At 34.9% G+C, this 12,727-nt stretch overlaps 1 protein-coding gene across 6 annotated transcripts in view; it reads left to right on the top strand.

Moving 5' to 3' along the window:
* Window positions 1-12,727, top strand: part of Bclaf3 (BCLAF1 and THRAP3 family member 3) — a 70,397-nt gene that overhangs the window by 33,172 nt on the left and 24,498 nt on the right. For 4 of the 6 annotated variants that reach the window (XM_048796519.1, XM_048796518.1, XM_048796516.1 and 1 more), the window contains exons 7-10: window positions 270-333; window positions 1,877-1,992; window positions 8,939-9,053; window positions 10,661-10,756. In XM_048796519.1, the coding sequence (XP_048652476.1) occupies window positions 270-333; window positions 1,877-1,992; window positions 8,939-9,053; window positions 10,661-10,756 (391 nt within the window). The remainder of the gene's footprint in view (window positions 1-269; window positions 334-1,876; window positions 1,993-8,938; window positions 9,054-10,660; window positions 10,757-12,727) is intronic. The other 2 variants (XM_048796520.1, XM_015488071.2) reach the window with 1 other exon arrangement.

The raw sequence follows: 12,727 nt of genomic DNA, 5'->3' as shown, positions 1-12,727 counted from the left end.
AATGCAATATATCACCAGAATAAAGTTTGAAGTTACACAGGCTAGTGATCTGAGAACCCCTAAAACTTCCCTGAAATGTGCTTCACAAGATCTAGATTCTTGGGAAATTGTCATATACCATATAGATGAAAAAAATTACCTGTTAGCAGGTTTCTTTTGCCTGTTCCAAGATATACCTGCTTTATTTCAAATTCCATTCTGTAGTAGTAGAATCAAGGTCTCAGTGCATAATCTAATTATTTAATTGTAATATGCCTTTATTATTTTAGGAGAATAGACATGTCTTTGGCTGACCTTCAGAGTAAACAAACTATGGTATATGAACCAGATCAGGTAAGTGAACACAAGTTTTGATGTGAGATTATCTTTTTTTTTTTTTTTGGTATACTAATGGGAAAAGGGATTGGTGATTGGGGGTTGAGATCCAGGAAATTTCAAAAGTTCTCCAAGTGATTATGATCATTGGCCAGGTTGGCACAAGAATGCTGACAAAAAGACAAAAATATTCCTTAAAAGGGACAATCCTTAATGATAACAGCTTTGTAACAAAATTTTAGCATTTAATATTCATTCTATAACTCCACACTGTGAAGCTTGTAGAAAGTATGTTCCAATCATGTGGAAAATATTTTTAAATTGTACATGAAATGAATGAAAAGAAACTTAAGTTTCATTTGAGATTGACCTTCTATTTACTGGAGAGTGTTTGAAAGATTCTGTGGAACATTAATTAGCAAAATAATGGAAATGTTACATTTCTTTACTGTCCCATGTTTGGTTCCTACCCAATACCTCCCCCCCATCCACCTCCCATTTCTTTACTAATTAGAAAGAGTATCTTGACTAGCCAAGGAGTAAGAAAAGTGGCTTTTGTTTTAAAATGTTTCAAGTTGAACTGAAAACAAAATTCCATGCATGTGTGATTTTGTTAGGATGAACCTAAGTACTATGTATAACTATAAAGCTCTTTTTTTTAAAAAAAAAGTATGTTAGGTTGTAAAAGAACTGCTAATTTATTCATTGAAAGTAAAAAGTTTTTATAGAAAAGATATTTTTAATACATTTCTAATAGAATATATATAAAGTTTTTCACATGTGAAATTATAGATTTGATTAATCTTAGATGGGTTAATTTATTGAATGATATTTTCAGAAAATTTCTAATCATCAAAGTATTATAGTGAACTTGTAGGAAATTTAAGGATTTAAAAAAAAATCATCTGTAATTCAACCATTTGATACAGAATATTATCTGATCATCTTTTCGTGCAGTCTTACATCTTGCATTTTAACATAGTCACTATCATAGTATATGCACTTTTGTATGTTTTTTTCTTTTTACTTAATTCATAATAACATGTCTTTTATGTAAAAATCTCTGAATTCCCCATGACCTTTTATGATTGAGGCTTTTAAAGTTTCAATTTTTTTCTTTTCTTTTTTTTTTTTTTTCAATGAGTGTTTTTCCATGTTGACTTCCACATACTATTTATTAATTTAAATGGTTGTACATTATTCTTTTGAGTTATTTACCATAATTTATTTAATTGTTCTTCCCTTTCCCTTTAAAGTTTTTTTTTTCATTTACATTACTTCCATTTTTTGTTATTTTTAAATATAGTACTTGGAATATTTTTAGGTAGACAGCTCTTTCTTTGGGATAGAATCCCCAAAGTGGGATTCCTGGTTTAATATTAGGAGCTTTTCTGACTGTATTGTCAATTGTGTCTCAGAAAATTTGATTCAGTTTACACTACCATAGCAGGATGAGTACAAAATAACTTATTTAGGACTTTTAAATAAGGTTCTTGTTAGATATGGTCTTTGTGCAACTAACAGTAATGTGAATGGTTTGTCTTCTGTCAAAATTCCTCAGACTCTGGTCAAAATAATAGATCCAAATGACCTACGACATGACATTGAAAGAAGGAGAAAAGAACGATTACAGAATGAAGATGAGCACATTTTTCACATAGCTAGTGCTTCAGAGAGGTAATCAGTAGATGAAAAACATACTGTTATCAGGGAGCTTTCGGTTTAAGCATTTTTCCAGTTTTTTTGTGTGATGATAATTTTAGTGTAGGGATTTGATACTTCAAATCCATTTTCTATGGTTAAATGAAATCTATTAAAATGTTTCAAAATTATTCAGTAATCATTCTATGCATCTTGATTTAAACAAGAAAAACTATGGGGTAGGTGGATATTTGAGGACTTCATAATTCTAGAGATAAGTATAAGAGATTTTTTAATATTAGCAGAAGCCAAGACCAGCAAGGTTATGGACTGTTTGGCTCAAGCTGATTAAAACTGATACATTCTGCCCTAGATTCTGGAGTAGTCTGAATAATGCAAAATTTCCTGAAGTTAGTACAGTTCTCTTCCAGGACTCTTCGTGGATGTTTATCCATGAAATGGGCAGGTGTAGTAGAAAATGTAGAGACCTACATTTGAATTTCATCTCTTTCCAATTTATAAGATGTTTGATCTTGCACAAATTTGATGAGTCACTATAGCCTTTCTATAAAATGATGATAAAACTGCCAGGCACAGTGGCGCACACCTGTAATCCCAGCAGCTTAGGAGGCTGAGGCAGGAGAATTACAAGTTCAAAGCCAGCCTCAGCAAAAGTGAGGTGCTAAGCAACTGAGTTGAGACCCTGTCTCTAAATAAAATACAAAATAGGGCTGGGGATATGGCTCAGTGGTTGAGTGCCCCTGAGTTCAATTCCCAGTACCAAAAAAAAAAAAAATGATGATAAAACCAATTTATTATGCTATGCATATTAAATGACTGGCATATTTAAAGAACTGATGCCATGCATAGCAAGGGCTCATCAGTAGATCTCCCAGAAAGTAGGAATAGTGCAGTTTTTTATATAGTCCATAGTATCAAATTACTGAAATATTTGACTAGACTTTTAAGTCAAGTCTATGCCTAACTAAGTCTTAGTTGAAATAGATGGAGCTTGTTTAAAACTGGATTTGATTCTAACAATAAGTTTGGGACTAATTAAAAAGATAATCAAACTGTGTGTTGTGGTATATGAAAAATATGAAAGTAAAATAGTAAAAATCTTTTCCTTTGCTAGGTGAAAATCACCAGTCTCCTAATATGATGTGATTAATACATTGCATGACTGGGCCCTTTAATGTCACAAACTGTCACATTTTTCTTGAGACAGCAAACTTAAGAAACCCAGTGTACCAAGAAATAGGATTTTTCAAACAGATTTAAGATAATCAGCATATTGTACAGACTGTGTAGTGCTTCAGGATATATCTTTACCCTCTGAAATGATTAGAACTTGAGTACTGAAGTTAGACCCGAGTTCATATTCCTGCTCTTAGACCCCTAGCTATGTAATTGACTTTTGGCAAGTTACATAGTCTCTATTTCCTCAAGTGTAAAATAGGGATAAGATTTATACTTACCTTGTAGTGGTAGTTAAAATTAAGTAAAGTGATGTGTATAAGGTTAACATAAAATTTATCAATGTCAGCTTTGAAAATAGTGTTGAGGCATGCAAAGATGTTTTCCTACAAGGTATCTTTTGCTGGGTGTGTTGGATTATTTCATGTTTTTTTTTGTTTGTTTTGTTTTGGTGCTGGGGATCAAACCCAGGGCCTTGTGTATGCAAGGCAAGCACTCTAACTGAGCTATATCCCCAGCCCCAGGATTATTTAATTCCTACTGGATAGTTGGTATGGAATATAGAGCCACGAGGGTTTTTAAAAATCGAGATATTACATACCATAAAATTCCCCAATGGAAGTAAACAATTCAGTAGTTTTTAGTATATTCACAGGGTTCTATAACTATCACCATTATTTATTCTAAAACATTTTATCAGCTCAGAAGGGAACACTGTACCCCATTTCTCCTTCCCCCAACCCCTGGCAACCACTCTTCTACTTTCTGTCTCTACGGATTTGCTTATTCTTAACATTTCATATAAATGCATCATATTGTGTATGGCTTTTGTGACTGATTCTTTTGTGTAGCATAATGTTTTCAGTGTTGATCCAATGTTGTAGCATGAGGATGCTTTTTATGGCTGAATAATATTCCATTGTATTGATGTGCCATATGTTGTTTATCCATTCATCAGTTGATGGATATTTGGATTGTTTCCACTTTGGGGCTGTTGTGAATAATGGTGCTATGAACATTTTTGTGTAATTTGTTTTCATTTCTCTTTGGTTGATACCTACAAGTAGAATTGATTAATTAGGTGGTGACTCTATATTTAACTTTTTGAGGAACTTCCAGATAGTTTTCCAAATTGACTATCATTTTACATTCCACAGCAATTTCTCCACATCATTGCCAGTATGGATAAGATTGTTACTGTCTTTTTTTCAAAAATGATATAGAACCTCTTATATATAGAACCGTTTATCTCTTTGTCCTAATTCAATTTCCTTATTAAAATAAAAGACACTTCATCTTTATATCTTAGAAATTCAGTTTATAAAAATTGATCTCATTGTGTTTTTACATAATCCTTTTTAATCAAGTCAGTATATAGTTTCCATAGACATTCAGAAGAATGAAACATAATAAAATCATAAATCATAGGAGGAAGTGATTTCCCACCTGTGTGATTTTTCCTTAAAAAGTTGTATGTAGGTTCACTGGGCATTGTGGCACATTTTTGTAATTCCAAAAACTTGGGAGGCTGAGGCAGGAGGATCGTAAGTTTGAGACCAGCCTGGGAACTTAGTGAGACCCTGTCTCAAAAATTAAAAAAAAAAAAAATTAAAGGGCTGGAACTGTAACTCGAGGTAGAGTGCTCCTGGGTCCGATCCTCTGTACCACAAAAAACATTGTATGCAGGCTCTGTGTCTATTTGCTCACCATTGTATCCCCATTGCCTTGAGCTAAGTTCATATTTGTTTAATGAATGAAGACTTTCCAAAGCAGCAGACAGGGCCAAAAATACTTAAATTAGAATGCCTGTCTACCTGGATTCCTGTTCTCTGATACCTTAGGAAACTTCACCAGCAAACCTGATTCTCAGGGATTTCATCTACTTTCCAAAACCCTGATATTCTCCTTTGCTCTCCCTTCTGGTCAGTCTCTATCCTGAAGCTCCATGGCTTCTGACACACTATTTCTCCCTCTTCTTATCAGAGTTACTAAGCTCCCCACAATGTAATTAAGATGTGTTATATAAGTTTGGGCTATGTGTGCTTAAAAATAATGTCAGTGTACTTCAAAAGGACATCAAACTGTCAAGACTTCCTTTTTAGCTAGTCAGCTTATAGGAAAACATCAGTTTTTATTCTTGCTATTGTAATAATCTATACTAAACTAGAGTGAACTTCGTGCGAATCTTTTATTCATATGTTCAACAAATATTTCCTCTGTTCTACAGTTACTGTTTAAGCACTAGGGATAAAAGTATACACAAAGTGATAAAAGTATACACAAAGCCCTTGCCTTTGTGGCACTTGGAATTTAATGGTGGAAGAAAGAAAATAAGCAAATAAATACATGTTAGTGAAGTGATAGATGAAAAATAAGGCAGAAGAGGAAAATAGAAAAGAATGATGTGTGATATGATTTTAAAAATTTAGCTGGGATGTGAATTAAGGTATTTGGCCACAGGATTACCTGGCGGGGGTAGTATTTCAAGAGAGGAAACAGTAAATTCAAAGACCTTGAGGCAGGAATATGGTTGCTCTTGCTTAAGAACTAGAAAGGGAGCTGGTGAGTTACAAAATGAGAAAAGGAAGAGAAAGTCAAAGCGTGAAGGACTTTGAAGGACTGAAAAAGATGGAAGACTCTTTTTTACTCTTAGTAAAATTAGAAAACATTTAGGGTTCTAACCAGAGAAGAGATATAATTGCACTTAAATTTTAAAAGGATCACTGTTGTTTTTAGGTAGAGAATGGATTATACAAACTAGAGAAAAAAAGTCTCAAGTAAAAAAATAAAATAAAAGATTGGAGGTAGGAAATCTGCATGATAAGGTGGCATAGTAGATGGGACTCATCAAAGAACCAGGCTCCTTAGACCTTGCTCCTCCTCTAACCTTTGCACACAGCATATGCCTCGTATCCCAAGGTGGTTGGTTGTGCTCTAGCCATCATGTCCTCATCCTAGTCTTTCCCTGAAATTTACACATGACACTTTTAACACTGTTGGCCTAAAAATTTAGTCCCATGTCCATGTCTAGTTGTAGGGAGGATGGGAAATAGATCTTTAATCTGGGTGTTCATTTGCCTGCTTAAGAATCAAAATTTATCAATGAATGGTTTTTCAGTTTTTTTATTGTGGCAAAATATAAATTTACCATTTTAATTGTTTTAAGTGTACAGTTAATTGGCATTAAGTATAACCATAGTGTTATGGAACCATCACTGTTATCCATTTACAGAACATTTTCATCTTTAGAAACAAACTCTGTACCATTAAACAATAACTCCCCATTCCTTCCTCCTCTCCAGTCCTTGGTAACCTTCTTTCTTACTATCTCTATAAATTTGCCTATTCTAGATAACCTCATACAAGTAGAATCATACAAATTGTCTTTTTTTGTCTGGCTTCTTAGTATCGTGTATTCAAGGTTCATCCGTATTGTATCATGTCAAAATTTCCTTCCCTTTTCAGAAAATTCCATTGCTTTTTAAAGCTGAATAATATTCTGTTGTATGGATATACCACTTTTTGTTTATCTGTTCTTCTGTTTATGGACATTTGTGTTGTTTCCACCTTTTGACTATTTTAAGTAGCGCTTTTAACCAATATTGGTGTTGTGTTTTTTTTTTTTTTTTATAGCCATCCTACTGGGTATAAAGTAGTATTTCATTGTGTTTTTGATTATAGCCATCCTAGTGGGTATAAAGTAGTATTTCATTATGGTTTTAATTTGCATTTCCTCCATGACTAATGATGTTAAGCATCTTTTCATATATTTATTGGCCATTTGTATGTCTTACCTGAAGGAATTTCTGTTCAAATTCCTTGCCCATTTTTAAATCAGGTTATTGTCTTTTATTATTGAGGTATAAGAGTTTTTTATCTATTCTAGATACTGCAGGTTGAGTGTCCCTTATCTGAAATGCTTACGCCAGAAGTGGTTCAGCTTTAGGATTTTTTTTTTTTTTTTGGAATATCGTCATAATGAAATATCTTGGTGATGGGACCCAGTCTAAACATGAAATACATTTATGTTTCCTATATGCCTTACACATATAGCCTGAAGTTAATCTATACAGTGTCTTTAGTCACATGAGGTCAGATGTGGGGTTTTCCATTTGTGGTATCATGTTGGTGTTCAAAAAGTTTCAATTTTTGGAGCATTTCTGATTTGGGATTTTCAGATTAGGGATGCTCAACCTGTATGTCTTTTTCCAATATGTGCCTTGCAAAGAGAGTTTTTAAAAGCCCATTTCCTTGTTTATAGACATAGTCATATATGCTAATGATAATCATTTGGGAAAAAATATAATTAAGTATAGAAATATAAGGCAGTTTTAATTTCATCAGTTAGAGATGACCACTGTTAATATTTAGCACATTTCCTATCATTTTTTTCTCAGCATATATGTTATTTAAAATAACTGAAATTATCCTCAGTACATAATTTAGCACCCTACTATTTTGACTTACTCTCTTATCATGAGTATTTTAACAGGACATGGAGTTTTTTTTGTTTGTTTGTTTGTTTTTGGGGTTTTTTTGTTGTTGTTTTTGTTTTTTTACATTTTAAAAGACCCTGAGTGTCTTCTTCTTGTCAGGTTTGGGGGGTCAGAGCTGGGGCCACAAAATGAACCATCCACTTAACTACCTTCTCTGAAGGAATTGCAGCTTGTTCCATTAAACACACAGGTGCACCAGTAGTTACAAACATGAAGAGATAGGTGTTATCACCCCAAATATATTTTGTGCACGTGGCATTTTGTGGTACTTAGTTTACCAGAGAGGGGTTTAGGAAAGCCTTCCTTGGAAGAGGTACAAATGGAGCTAAATTTCATCTAAGTGGAAGGAAATGATCACAGAAGGAACTACAGGTGCAGAGGTGTGGAAACAGGAGAGATTGGAGTGTTCTGGGAACCACATAAAGTTAAATGTCCTGGAAGCTCAGTGTGTGTGTGTTAGGGAGACTGGAGTAAGGCAGATGGCAATGCAGCAAGGACCAGAGCCTGGAGGACCGAGTAGGTCCTGATGAGGAGTATGGATTTCATCCTGATGTCAGTGGGGAATGTATGGAGGTACTGAAGTAGGGCTGAGGTCATGAGTGGCTGGTTTACCATGGAGCAAGGCCTGCAGAAGATGTAGGAAGAGGATTCCCTAAGGGCTGTGGAAGTGAGCCATCCAGGATCAGAGGAAAAGCCCAAAGAAGGACCTCCCTCCATGATAGGGCTCCCTGGAAAAAGCACTTGGTGGCCTCAGGACCTCTCAATATCAAGAGAAGGAAGGCTTCCTTTTAATGCCCTGGCCTAGCAGTATCCATGGCCTAGCAGTATCAGAGTGAGGTAACCCTGCGCCAGTTTCATACCTCACCTCTGATGAATAGGCCAAGTCATTAGTGCTTTTACAAAGGGGAGTCTGTCAGTAAGGACAGGGTGGGGGGCAGTGCCGCCAAATTCTAGAGCAGCGACAGTCTTTCCTCTGAAAACACACATTTCACATGAGTTATAGCCTCCAGGAAGCCTGTCCTTGAACCTCAGATTGGGAACACTAATACAAGGAATATTGTTTCCCCCTCCTATTGATTACTGCCAACTTAACTAAATAATGTTTTTTTTAAATGAGGGTGTTAGCCCTAAAAACTAATGTTTGTAACTTTAGTAGTGAAAGATCATTGAGTTTTACTGTTGTGTTACTTTAATTGTCTCTAAAGGGGCTTTTTAAATTTTTTTTGTTTATTTGTTGGGTAAAAGTAAACTAATAAAAGATTCTTGTTTTCTCTCTTTCATTTTATTAGGAATGATCAACGTTCCAGTTTTTCAAAGGTGAAGAATATTCATGCTGATGGATTCCAAAAACCTACACATTTTGTAAAATCAAATTTTAGAAAATTTATTCAGAAACCTTACATAGTAAGATTGGAGTTCCGGAATTTTCATTTTTCGTACATTCTCCTCAACTATATATTTTCAAAATGCCTATAACTGTGCATTAAGTATGTGTTAGAAGATTCATTTGAGGTTTACAGTTATTGTGACAAAAGAAATATTAATCTCTGGATTTATTATAATACCTTAGAATTTTGGGGGAACAATTTCATTAAAATATAATTTACATACTGTAAAATTCACTCATTTTAGGTGTAAAAGTTAGTGATTTTTTTTAGTAAATTTGTGATGATGTATCACTATCACAACAATCTAGTTTTAGGATATTTTCACTACCCAGTAAGAGCCTACATGCCTGTTAGTTACCCCCTGTTTTCACCCCAGCCAACCACTAATCTACTTTCTGTTTTAAAGATTTGCCTTTTTATAGGGCAGCTTACAGAATGTCAGCTGACTACCTTCCATAAGAAATGACTGGAAAGATGGAAGCCAGAATCTGTGTCTGTAACCTAATTTCAGAAGTAACATCCCATTACTGTATCATATTGTAATTGCAAGAAGCAAGTTACTAGGTCCTATCCACACTCAAAGGGAGGATCATTAGTGGGGATCATCAGGAGTCATGTCAGCAGCTGCCTGCAATCCTCCCTCTGATCAAACTCCACAGAAAATGGAGCATATAGAAGGTTGTAAGATTGTTGATTTTAGAAATAAGAAACTGTCTTGAGAATGGGCTCTACCTTTTTTTTTTTCTTTTTTTTTATTCCCGTCAGAGGATTCAAGTTCTTTGTGGTTACAGATTTACTAATGTAGCTGTTTCTCTTATTTCTGGTACTTTCCAAGCCATGGCAGGAACATCACCTCAAATCAGTTATCTGAGTCAGCCAAACCTGCCTCCTGCAGTATTGGGGATTTGTTCTTAACGAGTAGGAATCCTTTAGCAACTCCTGATAGTAATAAGTTTATCTCCCTATCCTGGAGGCCTGTATAAATAAATGCTAGATTCACAGTCCATTTTTTAAAAGTCACCCATTGCATTAAATAAGAGTAGGGATTTTTCTGTTTTTTTTTTTTTTTAATATTGATTTTTTTAGTTGTAGTTGGACACAATACCTTTATTTTATTTATTTTTGCATGGTGCTGAGGATCAAATCCAGGGCCTCTCACATGCTAGGCAAGTGCTCTACCACTGAGCCACAACCTCAGCCCTTCTGTTTGCTTTTTGACACTCATCACAGGCATGGATGAAACTGGCCCCTCACCAACTAGCGTGGGTCATGTCAAAGAAGGAGAAATGTGTTCCCACAGCTAAGCTCCATGTTCCCAACTTTGGTTGCTTTTGTTTTGTGGTACTGGTGTTTGAACTCAGGGGTGCTCTACCACTGAGCAACATCCCTAGTCCTTTTTAATTTTTGAGACAGGGTCCCCTTAAGTTGCCAAGTCTAGCTTTGGACTTGCAATCCTCCTTCCTCAGCCTCCCAAATTGCTGGGATTACAGGTGGGAGCCACCACTCCTGGCTGCCTTGAGTTCTTAATCCTGTATATTTAAACATGTGTCTTTTACATGGTGAAATTAGTTTTTAAAATCAATCTTTAAGCATATTAACCCATACTAATACTTTTTCATGCAGAATTATGCTATTCGGAGAAAGGATATTGTTACTCAAAAACCATTTGGAGTTGAGGGAAACCATCAAAATACAAGAGGCTTTAAAAGACCTTTCAAGGTATTGAATGTTGTTTTCCATTTAATTCTAACTTTGGGCTTATGCTTTGAACATAATATTCTAAGTATAATTAAAAGCTATTTTGAGGTATTGTTTCAAATAGTAGCTATAAACTAGTGTTTCTGGTTTATATGCTTATTTCTAGTATTTACAGTTGACTATAATTAGTTTATTAATCACCTCTTCCTCAGGACTTGATTTTAATTTTTATTTAACCAGTGAAACCCTTTCTTCAAATATTACTTGAAAATACACATGCACAAGACAGATATAGGTGGAGTGACACAAGATGGGGAGACAGGCAAAGTCCCAGACTCTCCTATTAAACCTATCCTTAAATCTCTAAGGTGTTAAGTACAGAGCTCTCATGCTTCTCCAGGAATCACCAATGGAGAAACCCTGCCCATAGATAGGCACACAAGCATCAGAGAGGACTTCTGGTTCATCAGAGAAAGATTCTGGTCCAGACAACTTTGTTAAAGTATATTTTATCACATTCTAATTATTTCTATAGCTAATATAAATGATAGTTTTTAATTAGCCAACATGTTTGATTACCTAAAACACCTCATCCCCCAAACAAATGGAATAAAAGCAATAGTCCAGGTGTTGTATTTCTCTCCTTGCTCTCAAAAGCTGTGCTTTTAAAATCCATTTTGTCTAAATTTCTTGTTTATGACAGGTACTTTGTTCATATTTTTCATTCTGTGTTGTCTTCTCCCTCACACAAAAAAAAGAAAGAAGGAAAGAATTAAAGCTTTTGTGTGTGTGTGTGTGTGCGTGTGTGTGTGTGTGTGTGTGTGTGTGTGTATGAAAGTCCCAGGCAGGCTTGATAAAGTACTTAGCTGATTAGGGGCAAATTAGTATGAGCAAAAAGGTGTAGTACAAACTATCCCAAAACCATAGACTTAGGTGGGTAGTTAAGTGATCTTCTATAAATATTTGGCTTCTTGACAAAGTTTCTAGATGTTAAAAGCATTTTTTTCTACTAGGAATAGCATAATTTGTAGGCATTACATAGACTATATTTTCATCCAGTGCTTTATATAAAACATGGATGATGTTGGGTTTTCAATAATAGCTACAGCCATAGAGGTATAAACATGTTTTATACCATCTGTTAATCTCTTGAGTAATGAGGCATCAGATCAACTGAAATTGTGATGTCTGCATCACCTAGAGGCAGTGTAGATGGATTTGCAGATCTCAGTGCTTCTACATATTGCTCTTCTCATTACTCAGATCTAGTTGATTGTTGTATTTTTGTAAGATCATCACAAGACTTATTTCCTCTTACCCTTTTATTTAAGGGAAGATTCTTTAACATTGTTAGATATTTTTCAAAATTTATGCAATAATCTTTTCTCTTGACCAATCATTTAAAGTTTTGTAATGTTATGATTACTTAGAAGTTCATAATTTTTTCACAGTAATATAGTGTATAGTGTGAGCAGATAATCCTTCCTAAAAAATATTAGCCAGGCTAAGTGGCTCATGCTCATAATCCCAGCTACGCAGGAGGCTGAAGCAAGAGGACCACAAGTTTGAGGTCAGTCTGGATAATTTAGCAAGGCCCTGACTCAGAATTAAAAAGGTCTGAGGATATAGCTCAATTGTATGGCACATCTGGGTTCAATCTCCAGTGCCACAAAAAAGAAAAAAAATTGTTGAAATTTACTTTCTAACTGGAAATCCATATGCAACAAAATGAAACTGAATCCCTTTCTCTCGCCATGCACAAAAGTTAATTCAAAATGGATCAAGGAGCTTGATATCAAATCAGAGACACGCCGTCTGATAGAAGAAAAAGTTGGCTACGATCTACATACTGTGGGGTCGGGCTCCAAATTCCTCAATAGGACACCCATAGCACAAAAGTTAATAACTAGAATCAACAAATGGGACTTACTCAAACTAAAAAGTTTTTTCTCAGCAAAAGAAACAATAAGAGAGGTAAATAGGGAGCCTACA

This window comes from Marmota marmota, unplaced genomic scaffold (assembly GCF_001458135.2).
Source record: "Marmota marmota marmota unplaced genomic scaffold, marMar, whole genome shotgun sequence".
Taxonomy (NCBI): Eukaryota; Metazoa; Chordata; class Mammalia; order Rodentia; family Sciuridae; genus Marmota; species Marmota marmota.
The sequence above is the reverse complement of the archived record's forward strand: the minus strand, read 5'-3'. Positions and strand labels throughout refer to the sequence as shown.